The sequence below is a fragment of the Pogonomyrmex barbatus genome, unplaced genomic scaffold (genome assembly GCF_055798465.1).
Source record: "Pogonomyrmex barbatus isolate J1 unplaced genomic scaffold, ASM5579846v1 scaffold1, whole genome shotgun sequence".
NCBI lineage: Eukaryota > Metazoa > Arthropoda > Insecta > Hymenoptera > Formicidae > Pogonomyrmex > Pogonomyrmex barbatus.
Window position 1 is genome coordinate 17,089,568 of NW_028297098.1, and position 16,769 is coordinate 17,106,336.

Sequence of the window (16,769 nt, forward strand, 5' to 3'; positions counted from 1 at the left end):
GGCATAACGTGTTGCACTTCCGAGAATTTTTGCGCAGATCCTCGGTGAATATTCTCAATTGCATTTTTTTCATTTAGAACACTGAAGCATGTTCTTCGAGATGCGGATGAAATTCCCCTACGCAAAATATGTCAGGAAAAAATTCTGTCTCTAAAAGAGTGTATTTCTTGATATGTCTTCCACTTTAATCATTTTAATAATTTTAAATTCTAAATTTTTTTCTATGATTTGTCAGTCATTTCTTAGTCTTTTGTCAAACCGCCAAGACAAACAAGCCAAACCGAATATTGTCTTCTTTTTAAATAAATAAATGTCTATATGAATGCATTTTTTAAAAGTTGCTTCTCAAATGCGAGTGCAATAAACGTACTTGACATAATACTTTGAGGCAATTTCTTGATCTTTTGTTGAGATACTGTAAAATTCTGTAGCTTTACGCTAGCAAAAGAATTCTAAAAGCTTGTTATTCGTGAGATATATTTTGGTAATCGTTGACATTTTTTATGGAATTTATACGCGAAATATGTTACATTTCTATTTTTTTCTTAAATGTTTTATCAAATTCAAAGGCTCTCCAGTGTATTTTTTGTGATACGTATCGAACAGATTTACATTCGGTGATTTTATATGTGGCAAATGTATATAACATGATTCTATCTCTAATCTCTTTGTTCAATGCATCAGTCTCACATACTATTTTTGAAATATTAAAGTATCTGAGCAATATAAATATACTTTTATTATATTTGTGAAGATTTTAGAATTCTCTCCATCTTTTTGTGTGCATATGCATGCGCGTATATGTTTGTATGTGTAATCTTATTATTACTCTTTTAATTTAAAAAATCAAATTTATATCAAATGATTTTCCAGTCAGACTTTTATCAAAATTTTCTCTGGTAAATATCAATTTCAAATTTCTCAAAAATGATACAAGCAAGTTCTGATATATCCTGTATATTAGATGCGACTCGCGACAGAGCTGAAAGAGAGCGAGAGTGAGATGACGTCGAAGGGTCGACAACGGGCTTGTTTGAGCGTGCTAAACCGCCGAGGTTAAACCGCAGTCAGTCGTCACGGACGAGGCTCGTAGAAGAGCGGAGGGTGATTCCGATAGACAATGGGGGTGGTATCGTGGAATCGCGTCCTGGCACGCATTGTGCGTACCCTCTAACGACGAGCGATTACCGGCCCTGTGCGCCTCGTTTCCTGGGGTTGGAATGATACCGCGCTCTCACGAATCAGGCTATCCGTGCACGCAAAGGAATTTTTCTGCACAGCGAAAACGAGTAGTTTGGAAATTTAGAATCATCATCTTTGTTGGAACAAAGTGACCAACCGCGTGATACGTATCTTACGATTTTATCATGGAAAATCTATGAGAACCAATCTCAGATTGTTTGCAAAATTAATTATACTTAAATTACTTTTATTACTATGCACTTAAAATATTCAATTTTATGATAGAAAAAAATTACTGAATATTTTAATTTTATGACAATTCCCTTAACGTGAACAATTTGATTAAATGCGGCGTATGCAACACGCCAAGAAAAATCTTTTATGTTAATTCATTATCAGCCGACAACTTGTCAAGTCATCTTTTTACGCTTTAGGAGGTCTATTAATAAACTCTTGGCTGCTTGACAACCTGTTAACACCAGATTGCCGTAACTTTCATCGCGGTATTCCCCCGAGTGAGTTTTCTTGATGCGACACCGAAGAAATAATTTGTCATAAGATACCGCTTGAGAAAAAAATCTGGTCTGGAAAATTAATGCATATCATATGCATAAAAGCTATCATAAAAGCTCTGATTTAAGTTCAAAAAGACGAACATTTTATGTTCATTTCGGATATGCATCACGAATGACACCCTCGTTGTCCCATGTACGTTGACCGGGGATCGAACATAGCCGATCTAAAAATCCTGATTCATGGCGTGCTGTGAAAAGAACCGATGCCGGGATTTATGGCCCTCTTTTGGGTATAAGCTCGATTTCGCGGCCGGCCGGTGAATCGCGTTACCCGACGTGCATGCGAAGCGGGGGCGATCGAGGGATCTTGAAAAAAATCAGTACCTTTGCGAATGAGATATACGCCGTGACCCAGATTGAACTCGATAAATTTCAGAGTGAGGATTATTGTATAAATTATTGAGCTTCATTATTAATTACAAACTTTTCACGATTAAACATCTACATAATCGAATCTCAAGTAATTCTTATTAATGTAAAATGTTGCTTTTGAAATTAATGGAGAAATGATAGTATTTTATTCACTTATATCGAAGCTAAAAATCCGCGAATCTTATTTGTTTTATGTTCGAATAAAGATTAGCTGGATTTTCATCTGCATCATTTCACTATTTCCTTCAATTAATTTTTTTAAATATTAACGACACTTATTCGTCTTTTAAGAAAATTTTATTTTAGAACAAATTGATGAATGATTTTCTCTTTCTTTCTCTTTTTAAATTTTTGCTCAGCAGACATCGGTTCTAAATCCACCGGGAAATCAATCACAGTCGCCGCGACTGGAATTGGACACCTTGTATATCCCGGTAGAATTCGCCGGCGTACAGACATCCTGGCGAACACGGTCGATCCTGGCCAACGGTCTGGCGCTTTTACGACACCGGTTCGCGGTGATCCTCTTCGCACATCCGACTTGCGCAATCACTCACGTTGATTTTTCTCTTCGCGTGCTCCCGAGCCGCGTTAGTCAGAGGCCCATCAAGCTGGTGGAGTACGTGAAAATATCGTTGGAGGAATGCGAGGAACTCATTTCCGAGTGTGATATCGTACGTGCTTGGCTTTTACTCTGCGTGAACTGTATAGAATCAGATTTGCCGCAATAGGATAATACATTTTGTGTTAACAATATTATATTAAATTTTTTATCCTAATCTATATTTTTTATACAAATCATTGTTACATTATTATTATATTATATAATATACTTATATTTTCTTTTATTTGGAAAAAAAATATCTAGGTGATGTGAATTACAAAAGAATATGAAATAGTAATATAATTTATCGATGTACCAAAATATAATAATCTTATTAACCTTATTTCTATTGCAAATAAAAAATTAATGTACAGTTTATATAACATTAACGTAGCTTTATTATACGTTATAAACGTTGTGTTTACGACGTGTCATTAGCGTCAAAGGGATTCGGTTTCTAATCCCATAATTTTTTAACTGTCCCCAACGAGAGAGAGAGAGAGAGAGAGAGAGAATAGTATCCTCGAGGGACGTAACTCCGGATCCTGAATCGGATAGATAGCAGTGGCCACGACTTAAAACTGCCATGACCTGACGAGCCGGGATTACATTTGATCCTTCTGGGTTTGTGTTCCCCTCGCACCTTTTACTTAGTACGGAAGTCGCTGTATAAAACGGCATGAGGTAGTCGACTGTAATTCGGGAACTTCCGTGTCATTGAGTATTCCGTTCGGCTCGACCCACGCGTTTGTTAACGCGCGCGTTATCGCCATGATTTATGGACCATATAAATATACCGCGTGCAACGGTAACGTATGCCACCGATATCTGCTACCACTTTGTTACTTCTACTATCCTCGAACAAAATGAGCGGATCGCGTAAATTTTCCACGAGAAATGAAATATAAACACTCCGATCTTCGCTCAGTTAATTACCGGTCGACGTTAAGACGTGCGCGCTCCTGTGAATAACAAATTTATGGCTCTCCGCGCGGATGAGATCGCCCCAATTACTCTATTCGCTCGGAAAATTTGACGTTTAATCGCCGCTGGAATCGCTGCTAGAATAAAGAAGAAGAGAATGAAACGGAGACAGAGAATGAAACGGATCATCGGAAAATCTTTTAGACACATAATATTGATTATAAGTTAATTAACATGATTTGACAAATAAAATCTACTTAAAAATCAAATGAATTTTTTATTACTAATTTTTAATCAAGCAAAGAGAAAGACTGGAAGAAGATTGAAAATTTAAAAATAGAACTTCAAAAATTTATTTTAATAATCTTAATAAAGTCAAAACGAATAGAAACGAATAGAATTGACTGTTTGGTCAATGGATAAGGAAAAATTCTTTTATTTTTAATAAAATGGAAATAAAACAATAGGGATTAACTACAAGTTGTATGAAGAGATTATTACAAAATTGAGTATTAGAATATTGAGTATTGGAATAATCACTTTCAAACAACTTCCCTAACTTTGTAAGGCAGCGGATAACAAGGAAATATAATGTGGCTAATCTGAAGAAGCAAAAGCTCGCGTAAAGAGGTAAAAATTTCCACGGCTCGAGTGTCATTACCGTGGAATCGAAAATTCGAAAGTGTGTAGAAAAGCCGTTCCGAAATCGAGGAAAGGCCAAGGTCATTTTGCATGAGCTTGCGAAAGTGCCGAGGGTTGCTGGTGGCTCAACCGCAAACACCTCACGTACCGTCGTGTAGATTAAAGCTCGGCACACTCTTGTGTGCGTGTTGAAAACACACGGGAAATCTCGCGAGTTCACGAGAAAGGCGAATCGCGATCGCGTAGATGGGAACGGGAAGTGGGTGATGGTGATGGCGAGAGGAAAAATCAACTCACGAACTTACCCGGGATCAAACATGCCCTCTACAGAGCAAGTAAAGTCTGGGTTGCTACTGTCGCCAGGAATAAGACGGTATTCCATCACGAGATCTCTGTCTGACTTCGCCGACCATGTCGTATTAAAAGCTCGTGCGATTCGCACGTGATCGACGTCGCCGATTTCGACAATGGTTGGGATTTCCGTACGACATGTGAAATCCGCCATTATGTAGATTTCACCATATTTGTTCCAGGATTTTCTCTTTTTACGACGCGATTTTATATTATGATATCTGTAATCTCACTTGCAAAAAAATAGTACACCAAGTGTACACCAATAGTAATCCAAGTGTTCAGAAAAAATCTGTGCATGTTTTTTTTTTTTTTTTTTTTTATGTACTCATTAATATTATAAAGTTTAAGAAGTTATAGCAATTTGATAAGAAAGGAAAGATTTGTATTTTGCGCTAAAATAATTTTTTTTGTTGTAAAAATTTGTCTTTATAATTAAATCGCAAAATTGATTTTATTAAAAAAAATATTATCTTGTAATATCGCGACTATACATCTATGCTATAAATATCTAAAAATATCTATAAATATCTAAAATGTTTTTTTACCGTTTTTAACTAAACTAATAATAATTTAAAATACATATGAAATCATGCTGAATTTATAATAAATACCTGATTATATTTTGCGAAATGTAATTTCTGTCGTCAATTAAATGATTAAATCAATTTATAATCGTAAAAATTAAATCTCTCTACATCTTGTAGAAACTAATTATAGTTTGCCACTAACTTTCAAGACGAGGAATTTAAAGCAATCGCAATGAAAAGTCCCTGCTCTTCCTTCGTTAAACCAATCGTGATAAACATTAGAGCCCGTCTCTCGTCGTAACATCTCATCGCGAATTCTGCCAGCGTGAAGGACTGCTGGTATCTTGCGATGAGGACGATTTTACAGCCGTTAAACGCGCAGTTCGCTCGAGAATGTCGGCATCAGCTTTTCCCCTGAAAACATACCTTGCCGAAGAGACAAAGCTCAATTTTGCAGCAGGCGCAAAACCCGCGCGTGTCCGTGTCACTTAATCTAATAGCGCAAATTCCGGAGACTTTTATCACCGTGATTCATCGTGGACGACCGCTGTAGTCCCGCGCTGTTTTTGACGCATAAAATAGGCACGCCTAGCAAACAGGCATGCGATCATCGAGAACGATTATAGTAGTGTGATTTTTTTCAGTGAAGATAGGTTTCGCGATCTATTATCTCACGAGTTATCGATCATCGTACATTATCTTCCTCACATTTCCGCGAATAGCGTGTGGAGCAATAAAAGCAAAAGTTACATCGTGACCAATAATTTCAATTTTATTGTATATATACGAACGATTATTTTATTTGCGGAGGCATTAGAACAGTGCGACTCACGTGTGATTGTAAATTATAATTTAATAAGATCGATATTGGATCAGACACGGCAGAAAATTGTAATAAAATACTGAGACAAGCTGGAGCCCGTGTGTGCGCGCAAATAAATCATACTCACTGTTAATTGCAACTGCAACGAAATTGATTCTGCCGGTTCATTCGATTTACTCAGCGCTATATAAAATATAGTAATTATGGGTACCGTGACATCGATTTTAATTATCAAATTTTCCATTGCGTTTCGCCAATATTTCGAGAATTTGCATCGTGAGCCTGTCACTTTCAATGAGAACGTGCACGGCAAAGCCTCGACTACGAATAAATTGTGAAATGCGTGCTCGGATCCCGTATTCGATTTCGACGTAAAATATTCACGACGATTTATCCGTAATCTGTTTACGATAAATGCTTGATCGGGACTCCTGGAACAATCTGTAAAGATTAACGGTACGAAGCGTCGTGTCGTCCCGCATGATCGATTCACTCATCGTGATGAGTTCCAGTTAGGGTAGTTTTAACGTGGCGCGGCGTCGCGACGGCCGTAAATATGTGAGGGTTGCACGGCCGTAATTTCGAGCTGTAAAAGAGGAGGTTCGAATAGGGGTGACTTAGACTTGTACTATGTTAGCGGGGATAGTTATCGTTTTATTGACTTTAAACAACTACCGACGAATATTTAAAGAATCTACCGTATGGATCTCTGTTGTTTTAACGATGATTTTCCGTTACTCTTCATACGTTTCTGCTCTTAATTTGCAATCTACAGGAACCTTATATGTCCTTTTTTGAACATGGCTCATATACGCAAGATATCAGATAACGTGTTTGTGCCTCTCCGAGTTATATCATTTCAGATCGCGATTGTAGCTTTGATAGCTACATTACGTGTTATGGCCTCCTCAAAATTTAATTAAGTTCTGCTGAAATTATGCGTTATATCCGACGGGTAGAATTTGCATAATAAATGTTTTATTGTTAGTGCAGCAAAGGTTTAGTACGCTTATTGCTATAAAATTGTCAGATGCATTAAATATCTTAGCCCAATCAATGTTTAAATACGTGGAAAATTTGTAATATTTAATTCGTTATTTTTTAACGTATCACAATTATGAACAATCGGAAATATATAAATTTATTATTATATTACAGAGATAATTTGTTTTATTCTTCTCCAATTGTATTGTATTGTATTTTTACATATTATGTTTTGTATGTTTTTTTAAAATATAATATATAACAGATAGTATAACATACTTTTTGATAGAACATCGTTTAATTATTTTTAAACAGAATTAAAATTTATCATGGAATTCTTGTATAAATTATAAAAGTTAATGTCGGTAGATAACGAAATTATCATTTAGAGTTAATTTGATAATGAATTATATCTTGATGAAAAAAAAAAATTCTTATAATTGTGAGAATGTATGAAATTATCGTTTAATATCTGACAGTATTTCGGGACGTGTATTTTCGAGGAGGAAATAAATTTCCGACTGTGTACAGAGTACGAACGTGTATCTTAAGTAGTTAAGAGCTCGATACATTTAATTAAGTGCCATAAATGAGCAGCCGCGCGGCGCACTCGGAAAACCGTAACATTTCCGTGGCACGCCATGGAATTTCAGAGCGAGAGATCGCTGGCTCGCGCGCGCGAATTAATTCCCCGTCATAAAGCTTCCTATTAGTTGAACAGCAGTCGTCCGTAGGACGACGATAAAACTTTCGCGTGGCTGGATTACGTGGACCAACGACGTGCGCACGTGTCTCACTCGTAGTGAGGAAACACGAATCCTGTCTGTACGGAAGTTGCGTTAACGCTCGTAAAGAGAACTCTCCCTCGTCCGATAGAAACGTTGGAGAACGTTGCGCCGGCGTAAAGGGATGGGAGAGGATGATAAAGAATGGTAAGGGAATGATGCGCAGCGATACGGCGCGAAAAAGACGAGGTGTAGATGAAAACTAGAGAAATGGCCCGGCTTAATTCTCACACGCACTTACGCAGCGACGCGGCGCGGAAAAAGTCCGCGTCCGCCACGCGATGACTCGCGCGAGCTCGGGATCGGGCTCGTTTCTCCCGGTATAATGCCCCGTGAAATAGCCCCTTTAGTATGATATACGTATCACTTACGCGGCGTGATAATGAAAAGATTTGCCGGCTCTTTATGACTTCCGTGCAACGGCTAACAGGATCGTTCATTTTCCTCCCGGTTCCTTCCCTCGCACGTTTTTCTTTCTCACGCGGATTGCCCGGATTTTCTATTTTTCCGCGTTCGACCGACACACCACAGTCCGCGTACCGCGATCAATATTTTACGTATAAGATTAAATATATGATTGTATGCTCTTTTTTTTATTTTTTAAGAAAATAAGAAATGAGAAGCACGATAAATTTCTAATACTAAAATTCATGGTCCGCTTTCACGGATTTCAAAATAAATATTAATTTCGCGCATGTAAACTCACGAAGATATACATAGATCTATTTATTATTGTTTTACGACACTTTCTATTTATTTTTCCAATTGAAAAATTTAAGTAATTAAATCAAATTTAAGTAATTTTCTCCATATTTTATTGACAATATTTTCGCGCACACAGATATCAGAATAAAAACAAGATGGTTTGTGAAAGGAGATTTGTGAATAGGTTGTGCGTCGACAAAGCGCCTTTCTACGCGATACTAAGTTATTAGTGCTTCGATAAATTACGTTACTGTAGCACAACATAATTCGATCGATCGTGCAACCGTAAGCGGATCGTTTTGTGAAAGCGTCACAGAAGTGGCTGATACACGCGTCGTTCTACGAAACGAGTCTCCTCCACATCTATGTCGCGACTTTGTAGCGACACTGGGGCGTTTAACAAGTCCAGGACGACGAATTGTGAGCGGTCGCGAATGAGTTAGAGGGACGTTTTAGAAAATCGAGTCGAGTAAGCATATCAGCCGGCAGTTACGCGGATGAGCGATGCCAGGAAAACATCGCGTTTTGCTTACACTCTATTTTCTCGCACGTCTTAAATCATACTTAAAATCTGTCTCAAAAGCTTTCTTATTCTCTTTATCTTTCTCACCGTAATTTACGAAAGCCATTGCTTTTTCACCGTAAGAACGAGCACCATCGTCGGCTTTAAAATCATTCTTTCTTTATAGCTAATATTACAGTTTAATATTTATATCTTTTATATTGAAAGATAAAATGCGCAATAATAATATAAAAATATTTTACTTTAATCGTTCAAGAACTAAAGTGTTCCTCTTATATATCAGTATATCTAATATTTTCAAAAGGGCCTTTACACATTCATTGACTACAATTCATCTTTTATGTATAGTATTCTGAGAGGACTTAACTTTATATCCTATTTTACTGTGTTTTTCACCGGTGTTCTTCTCTATAAAACTCCATCTTTTCACTCGCTCTTTTTCTGCCTCTGAAGTTAACTCGCTTACTCATTCTGTATACACGCACGTGTGTGCGTCTGTCTCTCAACTTCGCGAATCTCCTCTTAGAGCTTACACTCTATTTCCACGACAGCCTTCTCCGTGTCTCGTGACTGCCCACGTCCCGGTAACGAGCCCGCCGTACTGTCGAGAAGGAAAAAGATTGGATTCCCGAGAATTTCGAGAGAAGAATTTTTTAATACGCGTGCATAAACGTTTCGCATCGAGCTGCGCGACGTTCCGACGACGTAAAAATGTTCTTTATGCGAAAGGCTTTTCGGTCACGAAATGTCGAACGAAATGCGAGCGCTCTTTTTGAAACCAAGAAACGTTAATTCCAACGACGGATCACTCGCATACTTTTTCGTTCTCCTCGAAACACAAATTTTTCTGGCATATGTTCCTGTTAACACAAACAGCACCAACAATTTTCTATAGCTGCTCGTGAATATCGTTATCACATTTTATCAACGTGGTAACAACTCGCATTGCAAACTGGCATGCAACGGTCCATGAACATCATTTAATATTGCATTTCTTATATTTAATTATGATCTTATCTTTATTGTTACATTGACATGTTTATTTAACATATCTGTTTAATGAAAGAACAGCAAAATGATTGTTCTGAAAAATTGAATATAAATCTTTGTAGCATTTACAGTATCAATAAATTAAAGTAGCAGTTTACATACGGTCTTCTCGGCACTATACAATCGATATTTTATTTACAGCATTAATCGATGATGATCTATTCATCGTAAAACGAAGCAACTACGCAATCAAGCCGCGAAGAACAGAAATGGCAGAACATAAGAATGCAGGCGAGTCTTAAAAGGGTCGCGATCCCTTCCGACTGTCGACTATGTGCCTCTGAATCTTCGACGGGGAAAGGAAGAAGGAATTTTTCCAGATACTTTCGCGGAAAGAAGACGCCTCTCGTTCTTTCGATTGCGAGAAAACCTTGCGATACTTGCCGCCTAGGACGATCGTTAAAAGCCGTTGTCGTTTTTTCCTTGTTCTCAGGGAGGATTTTTTAATATGCTGTTGAAAAAAAAAACTGTAATAGTCTAGATAGTCTTGATTGAAATAAAATTACAGTTGATTTGACATTATGCCAGAAGGAAAGAAATTTAACAAAAACGAAGGTATAAGTTTAAAATAACTAATTTTTTTAATTTCAGCGATGTACTTAATGTTTAAGAAACTTAATGTTTAAGTTTCTGAAACATTTCAAAAATGTTTAAGTATTAACTTATTTGATTTGAATATATTTGAAGATATTTGACTTAGTTAAAATTATTTTTACAGCTCTAATTAAATTAATTTAATTTAATAATTTCTCGAAAAAAATTAAATTGATAGGCTCAATTAAAATTCAATTTTCAAGGTTATTCCAGATTTAGAATTAATTTTAATGCAATTTTGTTTGGTTCGGAAATAGGTAAGATTGAAAATGAAAACAAAAGGGATAGAAGAAAATAAGAGTAATAAATTAACTGAGTCCATGAACGATTGTCAAAGTAATTGTAGACACGAAGAATCGTTTAGCCTGAGCATTCCAGAGCATTGTTTGGCGCGAATACACTCAGTTGGAATGCGTGTCTTCGGACACGTGAGACATAATATATAGGAACATTTCAGTTCTTGGTCCGACGTATATTATGTCCCATGTGAGTGGACTGTCCTTCGCGTCCATCGCGTTCTACGTGAACATGCAGGAAGAATTCGTGAAAAATGAACCAAGTTTGTTCTAATAATAAGTCAACTGACAATACTTGACACCTAATCATCGTGATGTAGTTTTTATTCGGTAGTTCATTGAAAATTTGACATTGAGAATTTGACATCTCTCTCGGAGTTGTCTGTTTTATCTATTTCATGTATGTGTGAATTTCTCGTGTTGATCACAATTGCTTTTTAATAAATCCATTAGAAATTTTTTCTACTGGTTCAGTCAAATCAAGCGAAACAATGCGTTATATATAATGCGTTACATGTATACATTTAAAATTTTATATTTTTCTAATATCATATCGGCACAGAAGTAAATAAGAAAATTTTCTCTCTTGAATATAAAGCGAGCTTTCTTTTAACAGCATTTTCGCTTGGAATTCTCCGCCAACCGAAATTTTATTTTTACTATTTTCTGCGCACACGCGACGCGAGCATGGCCGATTTATTCCTTCGTCGTCTGAAATCAGTCGTACGATAAATAAAATCCGCAGGGAAAAGGGTATGCGGCACAGGCGAGGAACGACGTGTTCGCTATGGTTCGTCGCGATCTACGCATGGTATACGCGCGAATGCGTGCGGTGGTTTCACGCCTGTCACGTAGACGACGTTTAAATCGAGCGTAAAAAAACGCGACCCGTTTCGCACTCGGGTCCGCGTGTCGGAATTTTTCTCTCGCGACGCCTATTTTTCGTCGACTCTCCGCGAAATGACTCATTATCGTTGTTGCTCAAAATAAACTTCTGTATATTTTAATTCTCTACAGCATGATTTCCATAAAATATAAATGGCATTATGGAGTATAGTAATATAGCACATAATTACAGTAAAACAAGTGAAATACATTGAAACAATATAAAATATATATTGAATAATCCGAAATTTAAAGATGTTATTTCACGTTTGCTTTATTAATTCTAGTAATGATATAAGCAAAAAAAAGACAATACATTAAGAAGATTAATTATATTACAAAAGTTGATGTAACATGATTGACTTTTTTATGTATATTTATATTTTTTGTGAAATATAAAAAAACTATCGAGAAAATGTCAATCTTACATTTTTTAGACTTTCTGGCTATTAAATAAAATAATATCAAAAATATGTTTTTATGACATTCTTTGTGAAACGGAAGAATTGCTCAAGGGTAATGAGAGAAAGAACGAGCAAGAGAACGCTTCTCCAACGCTGATCACAGGAGCAAAGGTGGTTCTCGCTAATTGCGCTCTCGGCTTTAAATATTTTGACGTGCTCGAAATTTGGCCGCCTTACCAGACGCCGCGCCAACGAGTTGCGCAAATATTTACGACTTCCCCCTCTCGCAAATCTCTTCGGGTTCGGGTGCTTGCCGCGCATAACGCGCATTTCGAGAGATCCATTTTTTTCGTATTAAAATAAAATTAAACGAAGCCTCGTGACGAGAGAAGAATGGCCCGCATGAAAAATCACCGCCCACCTCTTCGCGAAGAAAGGATATTACGGATGTTACGCTTCTTCTCGCTGGAATCGTAAATCTTTCCGCGCTGCCGTTGAATTTCGTGAGGTTTTACGAGACACCAACTGGCTGCTCGTCGGGACCGACAATTCCTCCCTGACCGATTCTTCGTACGATATTGGACATGATATTTATTTTTGCATCGCCAAACGCGTACAGAACAGATGCATCAGTGAGTAATTGGTTTGGCTTTTAACAGAGAGTCATGTAACTTTTGACGCATGTAACATTTATTTGACATTGTTATCTAGTAACCTACAATTTGTGATATTTTATTAATATAACCGTCACCTGGGATATTTATTATTACTTATACTAAAGTTTTTCCTTACACACTCACTAAAGTCTCACGTACTGACGACAATCTCCCAAGCGATATCGAGACTAACTTTTGCGATCCATGTGTCGCCAATGTCCGATGTTTTCCAATCAAACAATACTCGAACAGGTCGCACCGTTTCGCCCGTGTCAATTAGGAGCTAATTGATTTCGAGTGTAAATCTCTAATGCGCAGTAAGATTTTTCGACGGCGTCCACTGTTTCGATCGGAATTGTGGTTGCGGCGGGGCTGCAGGCAGAGCTTGCAGGCGAAAGCAGTTGTTCCCACTAAATTTACGACGACGAGAGAGCTCACCCTCCTTTCTTACGGCTTCTCACTCGTACTCCGTTTCTCTGCCGTTAATGAGTCCCTATCGTACGGCGCCATATGTTTCCCCGGCGATACTGTTTGTTTTTTTGAAGGCGGCGAAGGGGCGGAGGGCTTTTACGCCGGTCGTACCTCTCTCGTTGGCGTTCCGAATCCGCGTGTAAAATGTAACTTAACCGCTTTACTACATACGTTCGCGACCACGGTCGCCATTAAATGCTCGATATTTTCGGGTTTATGTTATATTCATGCGTTGACAATGGATGGATGTATAGTGGGAAATTTCAGCGACGCGCGAAATACAGATAAGCAAACAGATATCCGCTGGATATTGGCGATGATGGGAAATCGATCGTTCGATTGATGCAAACGCGTTTATTGTTTGCGCGAGGGCGAAGTTACTTCGCAAAAAATTTTATTGGCATACTGTCGTCATGCACGGAAATGCATTACGTTATCGTCATTTCTTTATTGCATCGTGCGATTTTTAATTGGCAGTGTTCGCCTGTAGAGAATTTATAGTCCGCCATGTTCCCTTTACTGTGCAAAGAAAGATATTTGATTATTTATTTTCTCAAATAATATGTACAGCTATAAACTTTAACTTAAGGAAATTTATATTACATACCACAAGTCAGATGTGCCAAACAGATTGATCCTGGACCGCAATCGTCGTTGTTTCTACAGAAATTGCTTCTCTCTTGATTATCGATTTCCCTTTTTCGTCTGTCCGGGAGATGCAGAGCCAAAATTTCCTCTTCGTTCTTAATATATGTAAATAATGTTAATATTATTATAAAATAATCGTAAAAGTATGTGCAGTCTAGAAATATCATTAACACAAAATCACTATTGAAAACTTTACGAAATATAAAAATAAATATAAAAAGTGATTTTACAGAGTGATGAAACAGAGTGAAATTACAATGTGTGAAATATGCATAATAATAAATACTCACGGATTCTTTGCTGGAGTCGTCTAATTCGATTACCCGAATGTCCGGTTTTCCCTAAGACGGAACGACCAAGAGAGATTAGCACATAATCACGGTGTAACACTATAGTTTGCACTACACGTCTGAACGGCAAGATTAAATCGATTTTCCGTACCTTCTTGTCCTGAATGATACATGACTCGGCCAAAATAGTATGTATTAACAATGCGAAGAGAAGAAGTCGGTTCATGTTGGGCGTTTAACAGAATTGCGATGCTTCACTACGTACGAATATGTTTTATACCTAATCCCAAAGCATTGGTTACGAAATTGTTCCATCAGTGCGTTCTTATCGAGGCGTCGTTAAAACGCACGCTTTCCGAGAATGGATTGCTAACGCTTTTCTCAAGTCGACCGGAAATTACGTAAACGTAGCTGATTTCCGTCGTTGCGCCAAGTGGGATTTGCCGTGCTCATTTTCGTGCTTTATCTAAATTAAAAAAAGAAGCATGTTGTAAAGAGCAACTTTGTGCAATTTCCTCAAGCGCGTAAAACGATTCCGTTATCTTAATTCTACCGTCATTTTAAAATATTCTAATTAATTTTATCTGTGAAAAATTTTTTCGTTTAAAATTCTTATCGAAGCCCAACGTATTGTAATTGAACAAATTTATTTTATCTTTTAACGATTACTCAGGATAACATCGGTATTCGTTGCATCAATATTGTCGCACAATAGTATTACCAATTATAATTTAAATTCAGAGAAATATTTAGGCAAATATATTTTTAAAAATATCTCTCATCGATTATTTCGAAGCGTTACGATCACGTCGCTTGTAGACTAGCGATGTCTACGCATCCTTATTCGATTTTTCGTAGTATTCCCTTAAGCGATATATATTTTCAGTTTCTCTTCTAGTCCTCAGAGACAGAGAGGATACTTACTGCGCATTTTCCGCGGAATACTGCGCTACCTTCCGTAAAATAAGAAATACGAGATGCTCGTTTTCCGATGCTCGAGGAGGTTCGGTCCCGCGAGTGCAGTATGCATTTTCGCTCGCGTTCTCTCGCGCGCGGCTGAGTGAGGCAATACGACGGCGACTTTTCATCGGAGATCGACTTTAATGACCGACGAGCTCGACAGTTCGTCGCGAACAAAGAGCGTCGCCTTTTATTTTTGCCTTTTTGGACGAAAACGCGCACGGAAGAAGAAGAACCGAAGTTACGGACATGGGGATTAAAACCTTTAATCAGCCATGCGCCATTAACACACTTTGTTAGCAAGGTACGTTGCGGTTGTTAACCGAACAAAAAGAGGGAAAAGCAAAGCGGAAAATCCCGCGAAAGAGTAAAAACTGCACCGCATGCTGAAGTGCCAGGCCCTTCCGTGTTCCTTAGTCGCGTCCGAATGATTATCGCGCGCCCATTAGCACTTGTGCCCGCGTTCGTTCGCTTATTACGAGAATAATCAAAGATGTTTTCAGCCGCCTGCGAAATGGCCACATTAGGAAATTGCACGCTCGGCATCGCGCATATCGTTATTTTCGCTGCCTCGTTATCTGTCTTTGAGAGAGAGAGAGAGAGAGAGAGAGCTCTTTCATTCGTGTCGATATACGCCGCGGCGTATCCACGTATGCTGGATAAATCTCTGGATACCACGTGTTTGCTTCGAGATCATTAATATCTTGTTCTTGTTGCGTCATTAATTCAGAAACAGAATATTGTAGGGGAAGATTTATTACCGTATTTTCCATAAAACAAGTATTCCACGGTGCGTGATTAAATATGAATGATAATAAAATTATATAGTTAAATTAAAAGATTATATATACACGGTTTTGTTGTGAAAATATATGATAATTATTTCAAAGTTGAACGAAGAAAAGCATTCTTTTAATTCAATGATTGAAATACGAAATAAAGAAAGTTAGAAAAATACGAAATAAAGAAAGTTAGAAAAATAGACAGAGCAAGAGAACTCTATTGTAAAATCTCGAATTGTTCAATTTAAAAAATTGTCGCTTTGGGTATTATGTATGCTTATCATTGTTACATCGCGTATGTTCCTAATTTCTAACACTACATACTTAAAAGCGAGGGAAATTGCAGCTGTTTACATAGCATTGTCACTACTGTTAGCAAAGTTATCGCGTGAAGGAGTCCAAACTAAATGGTGGCAGAGTTCTCGACAGTCGACGTGACCGGAAGTCCTTTGTTCGCCTTTGTTGATTGTCGAACAACGCAGAAACTACTCATTAGCTTAGCAAATAATACTCTACCAAGTACAGTTCTAACCTTTGACTAACACTCGCTTACCAGTGTCCTATTTGATATTCTTGTTATTTCATTATAATACATTATAATACTGATAATATGATATTTAACGGTTTTTATTATTAATAAATTACAATATCGTTATTTTATTGTCAATGTAAATAGAAAAAAGAATGAAAGATAAAGTAGTATGTTACTCTCAACAATATCTATCCATTTTTT

The 16,769-nt window shown here is 37.4% G+C and overlaps 2 protein-coding genes across 3 annotated transcripts in view; one reads left to right on the forward strand and one right to left on the reverse strand.

Annotated features, from left to right (window-relative positions):
- Positions 1 to 16,769, forward strand: part of LOC105432315 (uncharacterized) — a 321,362-nt gene that overhangs the window by 146,117 nt on the left and 158,476 nt on the right. The window lies entirely within an intron of this gene.
- On the reverse strand, positions 12,902 to 14,613 carry LOC105432314 (uncharacterized). Its single transcript, XM_011647076.3, has 4 exons — positions 14,446 to 14,613; positions 14,295 to 14,345; positions 13,964 to 14,099; positions 12,902 to 13,875 (listed from the first exon to the last, which is right to left on the reverse strand). The coding sequence occupies exons 1-4, from the start codon at positions 14,518 to 14,520 to the stop codon at positions 13,823 to 13,825; spliced, it is 315 nt and encodes a 104-aa protein (XP_011645378.2). The 5' UTR covers positions 14,521 to 14,613; the 3' UTR covers positions 12,902 to 13,822.